This window comes from Myotis yumanensis, unplaced genomic scaffold, assembly GCF_028538775.1.
Source record: "Myotis yumanensis isolate MYYU_CA2020_CCGP unplaced genomic scaffold, mMyoYum1.0.hap1 SCAF_3, whole genome shotgun sequence".
NCBI lineage: Eukaryota > Metazoa > Chordata > Mammalia > Chiroptera > Vespertilionidae > Myotis > Myotis yumanensis.
This window is the reverse complement of record NW_027223754.1, coordinates 122508733-122522482: the sequence shown is the minus strand read 5'-3', so window position 1 is coordinate 122522482 and position 13750 is coordinate 122508733. Positions and strand designations below refer to the sequence as shown.

General features: G+C 53.6%; 1 protein-coding gene across 2 annotated transcripts in view; it reads left to right on the top strand.

The window, feature by feature from the left end:
• TSPAN11 (tetraspanin 11) overlaps positions 1-13750 on the top strand; it is a 56813-nt gene that overhangs the window by 22530 nt on the left and 20533 nt on the right. For both annotated transcript variants that reach the window (XM_070409542.1, XM_070409541.1), the window contains exon 3: positions 10577-10768. In XM_070409542.1, coding sequence (XP_070265643.1) covers positions 10577-10768 — 192 coding nt within the window. The remainder of the gene's footprint in view (positions 1-10576; positions 10769-13750) is intronic.

Sequence of the window (13750 nt, the reverse complement as noted above, 5' to 3'; positions counted from 1 at the left end):
ATGTTGTTCCTGTGTCTTTGTCTTCACATGGCATTGTCTTCTTCATTAGGACCACCCTAATGACTTCATCATAATTCTGCCAACTTTCTATTTCCAAAGGTCACATTCATAGATAGTAGGGTTAGGACTTCAACAAATTTTGAAGGGACACAAATCAACCCATAATACTCACCATCCCAGGAATGACCATTGTTGACATTCCCTCTAGACTTTGTCCTGATGAGGACAAGAGGTGGTGGGTAACCTGCACTATGGGAGGCACAGTGGTATAGGAACACCTGAAGAGAGTCAAGGGACAATGACAAGATGAGGTCATTAATTGGATGGGGTTAAGAGGCAAGAGATGTTTAGAAAATGGGTTATATTATAGATTTATAACTCTTGGGTTGATAGTGGAGCTCTTCCTTGCAATGGAGACCAAATGGCAGGCCAGATGTAGGCTTGGTGAGTTTGAGTTGCCAGGGGACATCTGAACAGAGATGCTCATTGGGCAGTTAGCTCATGACTCTGGATCTCAGATGGGGATCATCCCCCCCCCAGACAGTGGTTGCAGCCATGGAAACTAGTGAGCAGCCCCTGGGAGAGCATGGATTCTGAGAAGACAGCAGAGGTAAGAGTGAGACATGGAGCATCCCAACTAGGCAGGGTGAGTCTAGGGTTGGCAATGATCCCCATTTGTCCTGAACTGAGGGGCTCCCAGCGTGGGACTTATGGTGCTAAAACCAGGAGAGCCCATGCAAGCCAGATCTAGAGGAGCTGGAGGAGGAGCAGTCTGAGAGGTGAGAAGAAAACCAGGAGAAAGAGTGTCATAGAAGCTGGAGATCAGGGAGGGTCAACTATGTTAAAGGCAAGGGACACATCAAGCATTTTAAGACCTAGAAAGTAGCTAATGGGTTTGGCCACACAGAGTTTATTGGTGACTGGTGACAACACGCTCAGGAAAGTGGTAAGAACACTCTCAGGTGGAGGTCAAGGAGGTGGACATTCAGTGTAGACAACACCACTGGGCACGAGGAGAAGGGAGGGCTGTAGCTAAAGGGCCCAAGACCTATTGTGAGGTGCTCAGCCAACGTCCTGCCTGTGCTGGGTCCCTGTAGGCGGGAACAGGCAGTAAACGCAGTGACCATCCTCAGGGTCCCTTCCAGCCATAGGGACTCAGAGTCTGCCTGTTGGTGTTTCACTCCTTTGGGACTGGTGAGAAGAAGGACGTGTGGATGGAGCTCAGGCAGATGGGTAGCAGGCATGTTTCCAGGGCAGCTACCATTGAGGGCAGCTTCCCCCATACAGCTCTCCCTGCTTCGAGTCAAAAATACCCCTGCCTGGGGCCTGGATGGATGTGGACCAGCTTCCCAGGCACTCATTCAGTCAAGTCTCATTTTCCTTCTGGGGGATGGTTGGTTTCTGAATGTCCAGGCCTCAGTCTCCCGCCCTGGGTTCCTGGCATCTGTGCCCTGGACCTGCTGTGATCTTCTCAGAAGTAGATATGGGCAGACTGCTGGCCCACGTTCTGCAGCGCACAAAGTCCCCGGGGCTTTACAAGAATTCCCCAGGATGGGCCTTGTCCATGAGGACCCTGCATCCCTCCCACAGGAGAAGGCTCCCTCCCAGAGTCCAGCTGCTGGTCCTCCCCACTGAGCCCCTCTAAGACACATAGCAATGCTAGCTTCTACATCGGCGGGTGCTGCCCTAGCCCTGCGTGGTTCCCACCCTCCGCCTTCTTCGTATAATCGTAATGCACCTCAACAGGCAGGGTCACAGATAGCGCCCCTCCACTGTTCACCAGCGCCCTGCCCACCACCACCTCTGCACAGATGCATGTGAGCCTGAACAGCGGAGGCCAGTTCTCCCGGCTCCTATGATAGGGGTGAACCCTCCAACTTCCTTTCTCCCCCAGCACAGTGTTCATTTGCCAAATATCGCCTGCCCACTCTATGAAAATCCAGCACTGAGAGGCTAGGAAGCCCCGGGTTTTCTTCCGTGGTTGATGCCCAGCATTTGTGAGGCTCTGCTGGAAAAGACCTCCCATGGCTGTCTCATGTGATGCTCACATCAACCCTGACAGTCGGGGTCACTGTTATTCTCATTTCACAGGCAGGGAGCAGGCTCACCCAGTTCAGAACTTGCCCAGGGTACCATCGTGGTGATAAGCAGAGCTAGCGCTGACAACCAGTGCTCTGCTCACTAATAATAACCATTTAAAAGTCCATTCTGCAACGTTTACTAAGCGCGTACTAAGTGCCAGCACTGTCCTAGGCACCGGGAAACATCAGTGGAGAGAGTCCAGCTGCCACTGCTCACTGTTGTAGGCTTCCTCTGTGCTTGTCTTTCCACTTGCATCATCCCATTTACCCTCCCAGCACCTCGAGGCTGTGAGCAGCTCTGTTAGAGCCCCATTCCACAGAGTGGAAAGCCCTTTGCCCAAAGTCCCAGCACTGGACCCCAGCTCTATCTGAACCTTGAGTATTAGAAATAAATTCCTTGCTTAAGCCACCCAGTTATGGTATTTTATTATGGCAACCTGGTGGACTATAATACATTTGGCAAATCACTTAATTTGAGCCTCACTTTTTTCATAAATTTAATAGGAATGTAAATACCTGTAAGAATCAAAGATTAATATTTAGAAAAACAATTAGCTCAGTTTCTGGTACGTACTTGGTGCTTAACTATTATGTGCAATTGTTATGGTTAGACTAAGGAGTGTGCCTCATCCTACGGTTGTAAGACTTTGGGGAGCATGACCTATGTAAAAGATAATAGAAGCAAAAGAAATGCTTATATGTTCATGAAACGAAGCTTACCCTTACTGTATGCGATGCACTCTGATATTTTCTCTTCTATTTTGTGGTGCTTGGTTTGTTTTGGGGGGTTTGTTTTTTAGGGCAGGTTATAACCCGCCACAGTTATTTCACAGCCCTGACCCCCTAGGCCTATGTGCTTGGCCTCCAGGCTCTGTTGCCTCCAGCTCAAAGTCCTACACTTTCCTGCCGTGTCTTTTGGGGGCACACAGGGATTAGCGTTCCAAAGTTTGAGAAACGCAGAGCAGTGGGATGGTGGGAGCAGTCATCACCTCCACCTGGATGAGGTACGACTCAGGTGCCAGGGACCATGCACCAGGCAAGTGTTCTTGATGAGACTTTAAACCAAGTCTCCACCAGCTGCCATTGTAGCATAATTTGAAGGTTACAAATAATTTTATACAACCGAATTGTTCTTACAACCACTCTATAACTATCTTCATTCCCATTTTGTAGATTATAAAACTGAGGCTCGGATGATTTGCAAAGTTCTATGTCAATTCTGGGTTTTTGACTCAAAGTCCGGTGCTCTTCCCATCTCCATAGACCACTGACCCACAATCACACCCTTAGTCCCACTGCTCACAGCTCATGCTTGTGTGGAATTTAAAAATGTCCCCAAAGTTCAAGGTTGATGGAGCAATCAAGGACAGTAGGGGCATTCAGACATGCAGAGTATAAATAATATAAGCAAGACTTAAGCAGCGTCACAGTGGACACCCATTTCCTGCACCTAAGCTCCACCCCACCTCAGGACCCCTACCCCCCACATTCAACCCATGCTTGAGCCCCCACCCTTCACCATCCCCTGTCCCTGATTCCCACCCCACCGCCTTGCACTCCGATTAACCCCGTGTTGATCATGACCATTTCACTGAGCAGGGGAGGCTCCTTGCCTACAGCTCTGCATCAGAAACCAAAAATGCCAACTCTCGTGCCTCCGTCATGGCCCGAGACAGAAGTGTGACCCACGCTTTCCTATGTGGCTTTTCTTCCTCCTCCCATTTCCTACTCAGCTCTGCACAGCTCCCTGCAATGTTGTTCTCTAATTTATTATTTTAATTAGCTGCCTGGCTGTGTTAACCATCAAAACTTTTCCAACCTCCCAGGAGCTGTGCCAGGCTGTGAGAGAGCGGGGGACCCTGCGGCTCCCTGGCCTGGGGCGGCTCCTCTGCTCTGAAGTCCTGCCCAGGCATTGGCAGAGGCCACTGTGCTTCCTGTGGGGGCTCCGCCTCCAGGAAACCTGTGGGCTCCCTTAAGGGGGACATGGGTCAAGACAGAAAGCAGAGGTGCTTGGGGACTCATTCCTGGCCAGGGGAGTGAGGGGGCTGGAGAGCATCCACACAGCCCCCTAGGCCACTGGTAGGAAAGAGCCTCTGCTCGATTTTTACGGAGGCTACATAGACCTCACTTGGTCCAGCCTCCCATGGAGCAGGGCCCTGCCTGCCTCCCAGGCATGTCATCAGAGAAAGAGCAGGTGAGGGCCCGGTCTTGGTGTTTCTGCTGTGCTCCTTCTTAAGGTGCTGAAGTCACAAGCCCCCAAGGTGTTCAGGGCATCTCTGTCTCTGGCCGTCAGGCTGCTGGGGGACAGGCCCATACTGGAGGAGGACGCACACTTGGTCCGCACAGGCCATTGCCGATGAGACCAGTCAAGGATGAAGCCTGTGGGGACAGCTCTGAGCTGCCCTGCTGTGCTCAGGGACTCCAGGCCTGGCTTGGCCCAGACACCAGGTGGCTTGCTTCATGCAAAGGAGCTCTGTGTGGGTCAGCAGCCCAGCTGGCAAAGCAGGCACTAAATCGGACGTGAGGTTCTGAGTTCTAGTCCCCTCTCTTCCTCTCGCTAGTAGTGGCAGCTTGGAGCGTCACCCTCTCTCTGGGCCTTGGTTTCTTCATCCAGAATATAAAAGGGGTTAGACATGATTCTTTTCCTCTATTCTCCCCTCCTTCCTGCCTCCTCCCATAGGGAGTTACTGGGCATCTATCTACCATGTGTAGCACGCTGCTGGGGATGCTAAATGAATGAGATTTAACCAAGAGGCTAAAAGGAGAGAAGATAAAGTAGCAAATACAGCAAATACGCTGTGATGAGTGTAACCATAGAAACCTGCCCCAGGCATGGAGCTAGTAGGGAGGACAGAATGATTCGCTCGCTGGGAGTGGGGCCAGCAATGGCACCCGGCAGGTTCAGAACGGGGTTTGAAAGAGGAACAGGCAATCTTGAGCTATTTCCCAGCTCAGCAAGTCCCAAGAGATCTGCTCTTATTATAAAGGTGGACGCTTATGGGGGAGAGGGGGGCGTAGTACTGATGTATTTCATCAGGGGCTCTTTAAAGTCCAAGAGCCAAGAAAAGAATGCCTTGCGTGGAAAGCTTATCCTTGAAGATTCAGCGCAAACAGAGCTGGTGCCAAGGCCACGGGAACACGGGGCAGCTGGGAGAAGAGCTTGCCAGGTGCCGGCAGGTGTTGCTCATTAATGAGGTGGAGAGCCGTCCCTAACACGAGCTCACCCACGGACCCAGGGAAGGAGTCGGGGTGGTTGGAGTGCGGTCCCCCACCCCCACCCCCGCCCTGCCAGCCAGGGCTCAGCATACACCTCAGGGCTGCAGCCCTGGCCTCAGCTGACTAGACTTGGGAATGAGGAGCCTTGCTCAGCCCTGGCGCCAGGCCCCTCCCCAGCCCCACACAATGGGAATCACCTGGTGCTTAGGCAAGGTCTTCCCACCCAGTCACCTGCAAGCAGCATGGGGCAGGACAGTGTCAGCGTGGGCCCCACACTGGCACAGTGCCTGGTAGGAGTAGGTGCGCAGTGGGTGCCTGATGAAAGAGAAAGCGGGGAGCGTTCCGCTGCATTAAGAACTCATGGGTGCTGCCCAGCCATTCCAAGCGCTTCCTAGCGACCGGCAGAAAAGCCCACTCCTCTCTGAGACTCAGACTCCCCATGAAATTAAAAATTGCCAGAAAGCAAGGAAGAGAATTAATACCGTTGCCCCAGAACTCAGCCTGCAGAGGCAGTGGGGGCAGCACACGGCATTATGTCCCTGGCCCTCTGCACAAGTCCCATCCGTGAGTCCACCCCACTGCGGTGGCTCCTGTGTGCCAGGCCCTGTGCGGGGCTGGGGATCCTGAGGGGAGCGTGGTGCGGCTCCCTCCCATGCTGAGAGCTACACTGGAGGCTAAGGAACTCCCCGGCCCAGGGCCAGAGGCAGGAGAGGAAGGGCAGACAAAAGAGAAAAGCGGGAACTCGAGGAGAGATGAGAGAGCCGAGGCCCAGAGAAGCCGTGTAACTTGTCCAGATTCACACAGCCAATGGGGGAGCTGGGACTCGGGCACCGGTGGTTGGCCTCGTCCCCACTCTACCCTGATATCACAGTCAGTGGGCACCTGCAGTGCTTCCAGGAAAGCAAATACTCATTCATAGTAACTAAAGCCCACGTGAGGAGTGAGGAGGAAGGGAAGTAGCAGAAGACAGAGCCAAAAATCAGGCTAAGCTGGATCTGAGGGCCTCGGGGCCATTCCGGGCTTTGGGCTTTGTGCTCTTGGTCTGGGACCTCAGGCGCTCTGTCACCAGAATGCCTGCTGGTTCAGCACAACAAGCTGGCCCCTGGGAGGAGCAGAGGCCAGGAGGCAGGTGTGGGGTGGGGTTGGGGTGGGCGTATGCCAAACCGGGCAGTGCAGGACATGGCGGGGCTCAGTGGCGGGGGTGTGGTTAGCACCTGGCCGTCCCTGCAGAGAGGGAAGTCCGTAGGGACCCAGGGGCTCTGGTCTGGGTGGGCAGTGGTGCTGTCAGTGAGACTGCCCAGGGGAGGAGGAGCGTAGATGACAAGTGTGGTGGTGAACGGTGAACACACATCCTGCCCAGAACCCTTGCCAGCCCAGTGTGGTGCTTGCACCAAGAAGGTGCCCAACAGACGCTGCCATGAGCGAGCTGCGCGGCCCCCCTGTGCCTCCCCTCGCATGAAGGCAGAGAACTCTCCTCCCAGGGGCTCCTGACCCCTGCACCACCCACCGGTCCTTTCCCTGGTCCCAGCGCAGATACCTTTCGGTATCCTGACAAAGAAACGTCCTGCAGTTACTCTACACTCCCCGCCTGCTTTTCTCCTGTCTTCTGCCTGCTGTCTGTCAGGACTCTGGCTAATCCTTCTCCCGTATGACATGAGCAACTTTTTGGCAAAGGTCCTTTTCTATAAATGGGAGGTTCCTGAAATGACATGGCATGGGTGACCTGCCTGCCTCCCTGGCCTGCCTGTGTCCTCTTTGGTAAGAAGGCCAGCCTCACCCTCTGCAGGGTATCCTAGCTAATTGGCTATGGGCTCTGGTTTTGAAAATGTAGTTAATATTCCACAGAAAATCAACTCAGTTTCTGTAGAGTCTGATACTGTTGGATCAACTCTGCAAATAGCTGTTGAAATAGCTCTTTGGGGTCAGGTCTCTCCCCACCCACTCTGTCCTCCTCTCAGTCCCCCCCCACCCCCTGCTCGTTCTGCTGACGGGGCCCTCTCCGCACAGTGGGTGAAAGCTGTGAGCCCCTGGCCCAGAAGCATCTTGCTGGGGGTGTATTGGCAGAAGGTTGTTCCCCTGGTAAGTAATAGGGACACTTACCCACATGGCAGGGACCTCGCAATCATCTCATCCAGCACCACCATTTTACAGATTAAGAAACTGCGGCTTAGAGAGGAGAAGCGTCTGGCACACAGTCACGTGGTTAGTGAGGGGCACAGCCAGGCCTGCTGACTTCCACCCTCCCAAGACCTTCTGGTGACCCATTCCAACAGTTCACAATTTTTACTTTTCCTGTGCAGAGGAGAGACTTTTTTCTAAAGAACTGACTGAGTCCCAAGCAGGAAACGCCTGGACTTGAACTCCTCTTGCTCCTGATGGCAAATACCACTTGGCATCCCCTGCAGACACTAACTTCTTCGCCAGATATGATGCCCCAGCGGAGGGAGGGATCCCCAGTGACTCACTCACTTTCTAATTTCTTCTGACCCTGCTGCCACCTGGCTGACCTGCAGGCTCCAGCCCTCTCTGCGACTGGCAAGCTGTGGGCGAGAGCAGCCCTCCCACAGTGCGATCAGCACTGCTCTTCTCCCGGGGCTGCGTTTCTCAGAGTCCCCCACTCCTTCCTGGGGAGCCACGGGTTTTTTGCTTTCTTGCATAATTTGATTTTCATCCCTTTGGACTGAAAATTCTGCTCCTCATATTTTCACCTTCCACACCAAAGCTCCTACCAAAGCAAACGCCCTAACACAGCCAGAACAGGCTGGAGCTCAAGTTCTGGACAAATGTCAGAAGCTCTCCCAACACCTGCCCCCAGGCTAAGGGGCCGAAAGCTTCCAGGAAGCCATGTGGTCTGTGAGACTCAGCACAGCACCACCTCCTGGGGGAGAGGGGCAGGACACTGTGACCCTCCATTAAATCTGACATCTACACAGTGCGTGGTTCTCAACTGGAACCACCTGGAAACTTAATAAAATATTCATGTCCCACTCCCAGCGATTTCACCTGGCGGGGGTGTGGCTGGGGTTCTGCAGAGCTCCCAGGTGACTGTGCAGCCAGGCTGAGAATCACTGCCTTAGAGGTGGAGGAGGCCTCGCTGCATGGTACAGACTGGGCGCCAGCACCCAAATCTGAATGCATTATTTTAAATGGATGACCATTTCTCCGGGCAAAGCATCCAAAGTTTTTTTTTATCATATTCTCATTAGGCTCCATGTCTCCGAACCGTTTAAGTGTCCCCAGTCCAGCCCAAATGTGCCCCCTAAGGAGGTGCCAGGCCCAACATTCAGCTGTGGGGCTGACAAGCCTAATGGATAATGGATAGTGAGCAGACTTCTATAAAGAGCCTACAGCAATTACAAATTAGATCAACCTGATGTGGTCACGTGGACTGTTTCATGCTGCTCAGAATCTCTTCCTGGCACTAGCATGTGCCTTTGATTAATAAAAAATGAGAAATGAATTATTACTTAATGCACTGGGTTTGGTAGGCAAAAACCTTCAAAATGTAAGATCCACGGAACAAAGTAATCAAAGGGATCCTTGGTGATTAGAGGTTGGCAACTACCGGTCTAATATAATACCCTAGAGATGAAGAAACTTAGTCCCAGAGAGGTTATGGGACTGGCTTTAGGTCACACAGCTAGTTGTGCATGCAAAGTTAGGGCCCTTCCCCTTAGGCATGCTGCAGGAGCAGAAAGGAAAGGTGCAGGACATTTTGCTGGAAACTCGCACTTAACACAATTCCATAGACCGGACTCGGGAAATGCCTCACGGCCATGGGGTTGTGTGGGCCAGAGAGAGCGTACACTCACCGAGAATTTACAAACCTAGTGTAGTCCAGGATTTCATTAAAGCTGAGATACCATCAACTGTGCGAGACATCATTGTTTCCTGTACCACTAAGAAAAAGTACTGCCCAGTATAGCTGTACGATGCCATTAATCCCAAGATTCATGTCAACGTTAGATATGTAAAATGTAAGAAAAAATGGAACTGAAGCGTCCAACATGAGCCACTCCTGCTCCGTTTAGAGCAGCACGGCTGTGGGCTCTTCCACCTGGTTTTCTTACCTGCTGGAGGTGCTAAGGGAAATGAAACGGCACTTTGAAGAACACTGATTACTTAAAAAGCAGAAATTAGTAGCAGAGCAGGCACAGCCCAATCTATGGGACCCACGGACAAAGTCCTGGATCTGCCCTCAGAAGACCTGGGTTTGAATCTCAACTCTGAAACTTCCCAATGTTTTCATCTTGAGCATGTTCTATTCTCTCCAAGCCTCAGTCTCTTCCTCTGCAAACAAAAATGTGTCCTCCCCCCACCCCCTATCCTCACAGAACCATTGCAGTGCTCAGAAGGTAAAATGGTAAGCTGAGTAATGTAGGTGCCTCGCGCATATTAATTGCTACGAACGCCCTTCCATTGGCTCAGCTGATGCCTGTGACTCCTGAGAACAGAGAGCTGCTAGATGACAGGGTGGGCCATGCAGAGAGTCCTTGGGCTGATGGGACGCCGTGCAGTCTTCATCCATCCGAGGAGGAGAACTGACCCCTAAAGGAGGCCCCCAGCTCTGTTCCAGGGACCCTTCCTAAGGAGGCACCCCTGACCTCCCAGTCAGTACTGTCCTGTCCCTGCCCCTTCTAGGGCCGAAAGGGAATCAGACAATTAGCAGGAAGAAACATCTCCTGCGCAATCCTTGAGTCCCAGAGAGACTCCAGCTGTGGGGTACCTGTCCCTTCAATCCCGGAGGCTGCATCCTGAGTCTTGTCCCAGCCCCTCCTCCAATCGCCCTCCTCACCTGAGGCAGGCCCTCCAGCAATTCACTTTCCTCTGGGAGCCTCCTTTCTCCCCCTGTAGTGCAGAGGTGGAACTCCCCCCCCCCCCCCCCCGCCCCCAGGGGCAAATAGAGGGATGAATGTGGACTAGGGCGCAGGAGCACTGGGGGGAGGAGGGGCACAGGGTGGCTGGGCCTGGGGAGGCGAGAGGCTCACACACAGAGGTCTCCCCTCCTTCGGGGGACAGAGACTCACAGGCAATGTGGTGAGAAGCGCGGAGTGGGGAGTCCCACCTGGATTCAAAATCCGCCCCTGCAACACAGGTGTGTAGTAGGTGTGTGACCATGGCCAGGTCCCCGGTCTCGCCACGCCTCCATTTCCTCACCTGTCCACTGGGACCCACTGTCCTCCCAGGCTCTTTGAAGGACTGAATGAGGTGGAGCATGGCTCGCCAAGGGGCCACAGCGGCGCCCAGCAGCCTCGCACTCTGACTCGGGCCTCCTGCAGGTGGGAGGGGCCGCCGTCCTGGCCGTGGGTGTCTGGACGCTGGTGGAGAAGAGCGGCTACCTCAGCGTCCTGGCCTCCAGCACCTTCGCCGCCTCCGCCTACATCCTCATCTTCGCGGGCGCCCTTGTCATGGTGACCGGCTTCCTGGGCTTCGGTGCCATCATCCGGGAGGACAGGAGCTGCCTCTCCACGGTGAGCGCGGCTGCCCCACACCCAGCGCTGCGGCTGGAAGGAGGGAAACCTGGCGGGGGGGGGCGGGGGGAGCGGGGCCTCAGGGAGCCCAGCTGTACCCCAACCAGGCTCCTGGACTGAGAACCCCACCAGGGAGAGTGGCCCAGCCTGGAGTCTGAGGCCTCAGGAAGCTGGAGGCTGCGCTGCCCTTGGATTGGCTGTTGCCTTGTCTCCAGGGCCTTAGGGAGAAGGGCAGTCTCAGTCCTGGCACAGCTTCTGTTCCTCCTCCTCCTCCATCTCATCTCCCCCTCCCCCTTCCCCTCCTCCTCCTCCTCCTCCTTCTCCTCCTCCATCTCATCTCCCCCTTCCTCTTCCCCTCCTCCTCCCCATCCTTCTCCTCCTCCTCCATCTCATCTCCCCCTCCCCCTTCCCCTCCTCCTCCTCCTCCTCCTTCTCCTCTTTCTCCTCCTCTTCATCTCTTCCTCCTCTCCTTCCAGATTTGATCGTGGTGATTTTCAAAGCCATGCAAAACTGAAAAGAATGTCATAGTGAAACTCCACGTCCCATCACTCAGACTCAGCAACACTCACCTCAGAGCCAGTCCTGTTCCACCTGAACCTGGCGCCTCCCCCACCCTGACACCCCAGGCATCCGGTCATCTGGAAACATTTCAGGGTGTACTTGGAAAACTTATGGTCTTGTTTCTAGAAAACATAATGACAATACTATTATCACACCTAAAACAATTAGCAGTACCCTGGCCAGTGTGGCTCAGCTGGTTGGGCGTTGCCCATGCTACAAACGGTTGCCGGTTCGATTCCAGGTCAGGGGTGCACGCCTGATCCGGTGCCGCTTCATCCCTCATGGGTGCATGCAGGCGACTGCCAATCAGTATTGCACTCTCATAGCAATGTTTCTCTCTCTCCCTCTTCCTTCCTCTCTCTCTAAAAATCAACAAACTATTCTTTAAAAAAAAAAAGGATTAACAGTTGTTCCTTAATATCAGGAAATAACCAGTTTCAAATTTCCCCAATTGACCCATGAACTGTTCTTTAAAAAACAAAGTTTGTTTGAATTAGAATCTACATTAGTCCATGTATTAAAATGGTCCACTTGTCTCTGAGGTCTCTGTTAGTCTCTAAGCTCCCCCATTAATGAATCTCTCTTTTTTCTCCCTTGTGACTTATTTGTTGAAGAAACCAGGTCATATGTGCTATAGTTTCTCCCAGTCTGGCTTTTCCTGTCATGTTATTTAATGCGTTCTCCTGGCACTTGACTCTAGAAGCCTGATCGGACTCAGGTTGGATTGTGTGGGCAAGAGCATTTCCTGGGTGGTGGTGTGGGCAGCTCAGGCTCCTTGACAGGCTTTCTCCGGGGAAGCTGGCTCTCCTCACCTGGCTCAGGGTGTCCAGAGAGAGGCCGGGGCGACCTCAGGGAGCAGAAGCCAGAGGTCAGTTCAGGACCTGCCAGACCAACCCTCTGACTCCTGTGCACCTACTGCCAGACAAGCCTCTCCCCCGCCCCCCACCCCCAATCTCCTCCTAAGGCCAAGACCAGTGTGGGCAGGGGAGGGTACCAAAGATTAGCAAGGAAGGGCAGGGCCAGCACCAACCCAGGTCTCCATGAGGAATCAGGCTGAGCCTTGAAGGAGTCAGACAGCGGGAAGAACCCCTGAAGGTTGTGCCCTCTCTACCCTTCCTCCCTGTGCCCACAGTCTCGTGCAAGAACTCCTCCCCTTGGCAAGCCTGAGGCTCCGTCACTGACAGCGTTCTGCTCTCTGCGCCGTGACCACGGCCTCCCCTTCTTCACTCTCTTCTTACGTGACCCGTTTGCAGGACCTGTCCACCATCTAGGCCCGTGGTCGGCTAACTGCGGCTCGAGAGCCACATGCGGCTCTTTGGCCCCTTGAGTGTGGCTCTTCCTAAGCCTTAGGAGTACCCTAATTAAGTTAATAACAATGTACCTACCTATGGAGTTTAAGTTTAAAAAATTTGGCTCTCAAAAGAAATTTCAATCGTTGTACTGTTGATATTTGGCTCTGTTGACTAATGAGTTTGCCGACCACTGAGGGCTGAGCCAGTAAGAAAGCAAGGGTCTCTCCAGTCGCGGCCTGACAGGCACACGGTCTGAGGCCTGTGTTGGGGGCCCAAGCCTGTGCCCAGGGCTGTGCAGGGAAGAATGAGACTTAAGGAGGGCCAGGGCCTCGGGCTTGCCTACAGACTGGTGCGCACCTCTCAGCCTCAGAGAGTCAGCAACGGAGGCCTTGGCAGGGCTGGGGGCACAGGGGCCGCTGGCTGGGGATACCTTCCTTTTCAGAGCCACTTCACCGCTGCCTGCGTTCACCTCCATCTCACCCAGAACTGAAGATTCTCTGGTCCAACATCACTAAGCAAACACATCAGAGAGGCACCAGCTCACAAGTGAGGTCAGGAAAAGTGGGTGTAGGCACACACATGCACACACGTGCACACAGCCCAGCCCAGCAGTGTGGGGACATTGCTAGCACACAGGAAACTCCAAGCCCAGAGCCCTCTTCCCTTGCCTCCCCCCACCCCCCACCGAGAGTCCCAAAGACAGAACTGGCCCAAGGACAGGACATGGGTGAAGCAGGGGACCCTGAGGAATCCATGGCCTGGCCGCCCAGCCCCTGAATTATCGATCACTTTATTGTTTAAAGCAAGAAGGTGGTCATAAGACCTTCCTTGGGCCAACACAGCAGGACTTTTAAAACCCAGGCTCCCATGTAGAGGCGAGTGGTGTGGTTACGGCAGCTTAAAAGTATTCTGTGCTTCCTGGAGGTGCCTTCTGGTCTCATTGCATCTTTCTTCAATGTGTGTCTTAACTTTCTTTTTAAATCTTTAATCAGCTAAAGGCTGGAGGGAACTCCAGAGGAGAAGTGCCATGAGTCTAGCTCTGTGAGCTCGATCCAAAGTGATCATCATCCCATGTGCTGAAAGGTTGCAAGTTCGATTCCTGGCCAGGGTACATGCCTAGGTTTCAGGT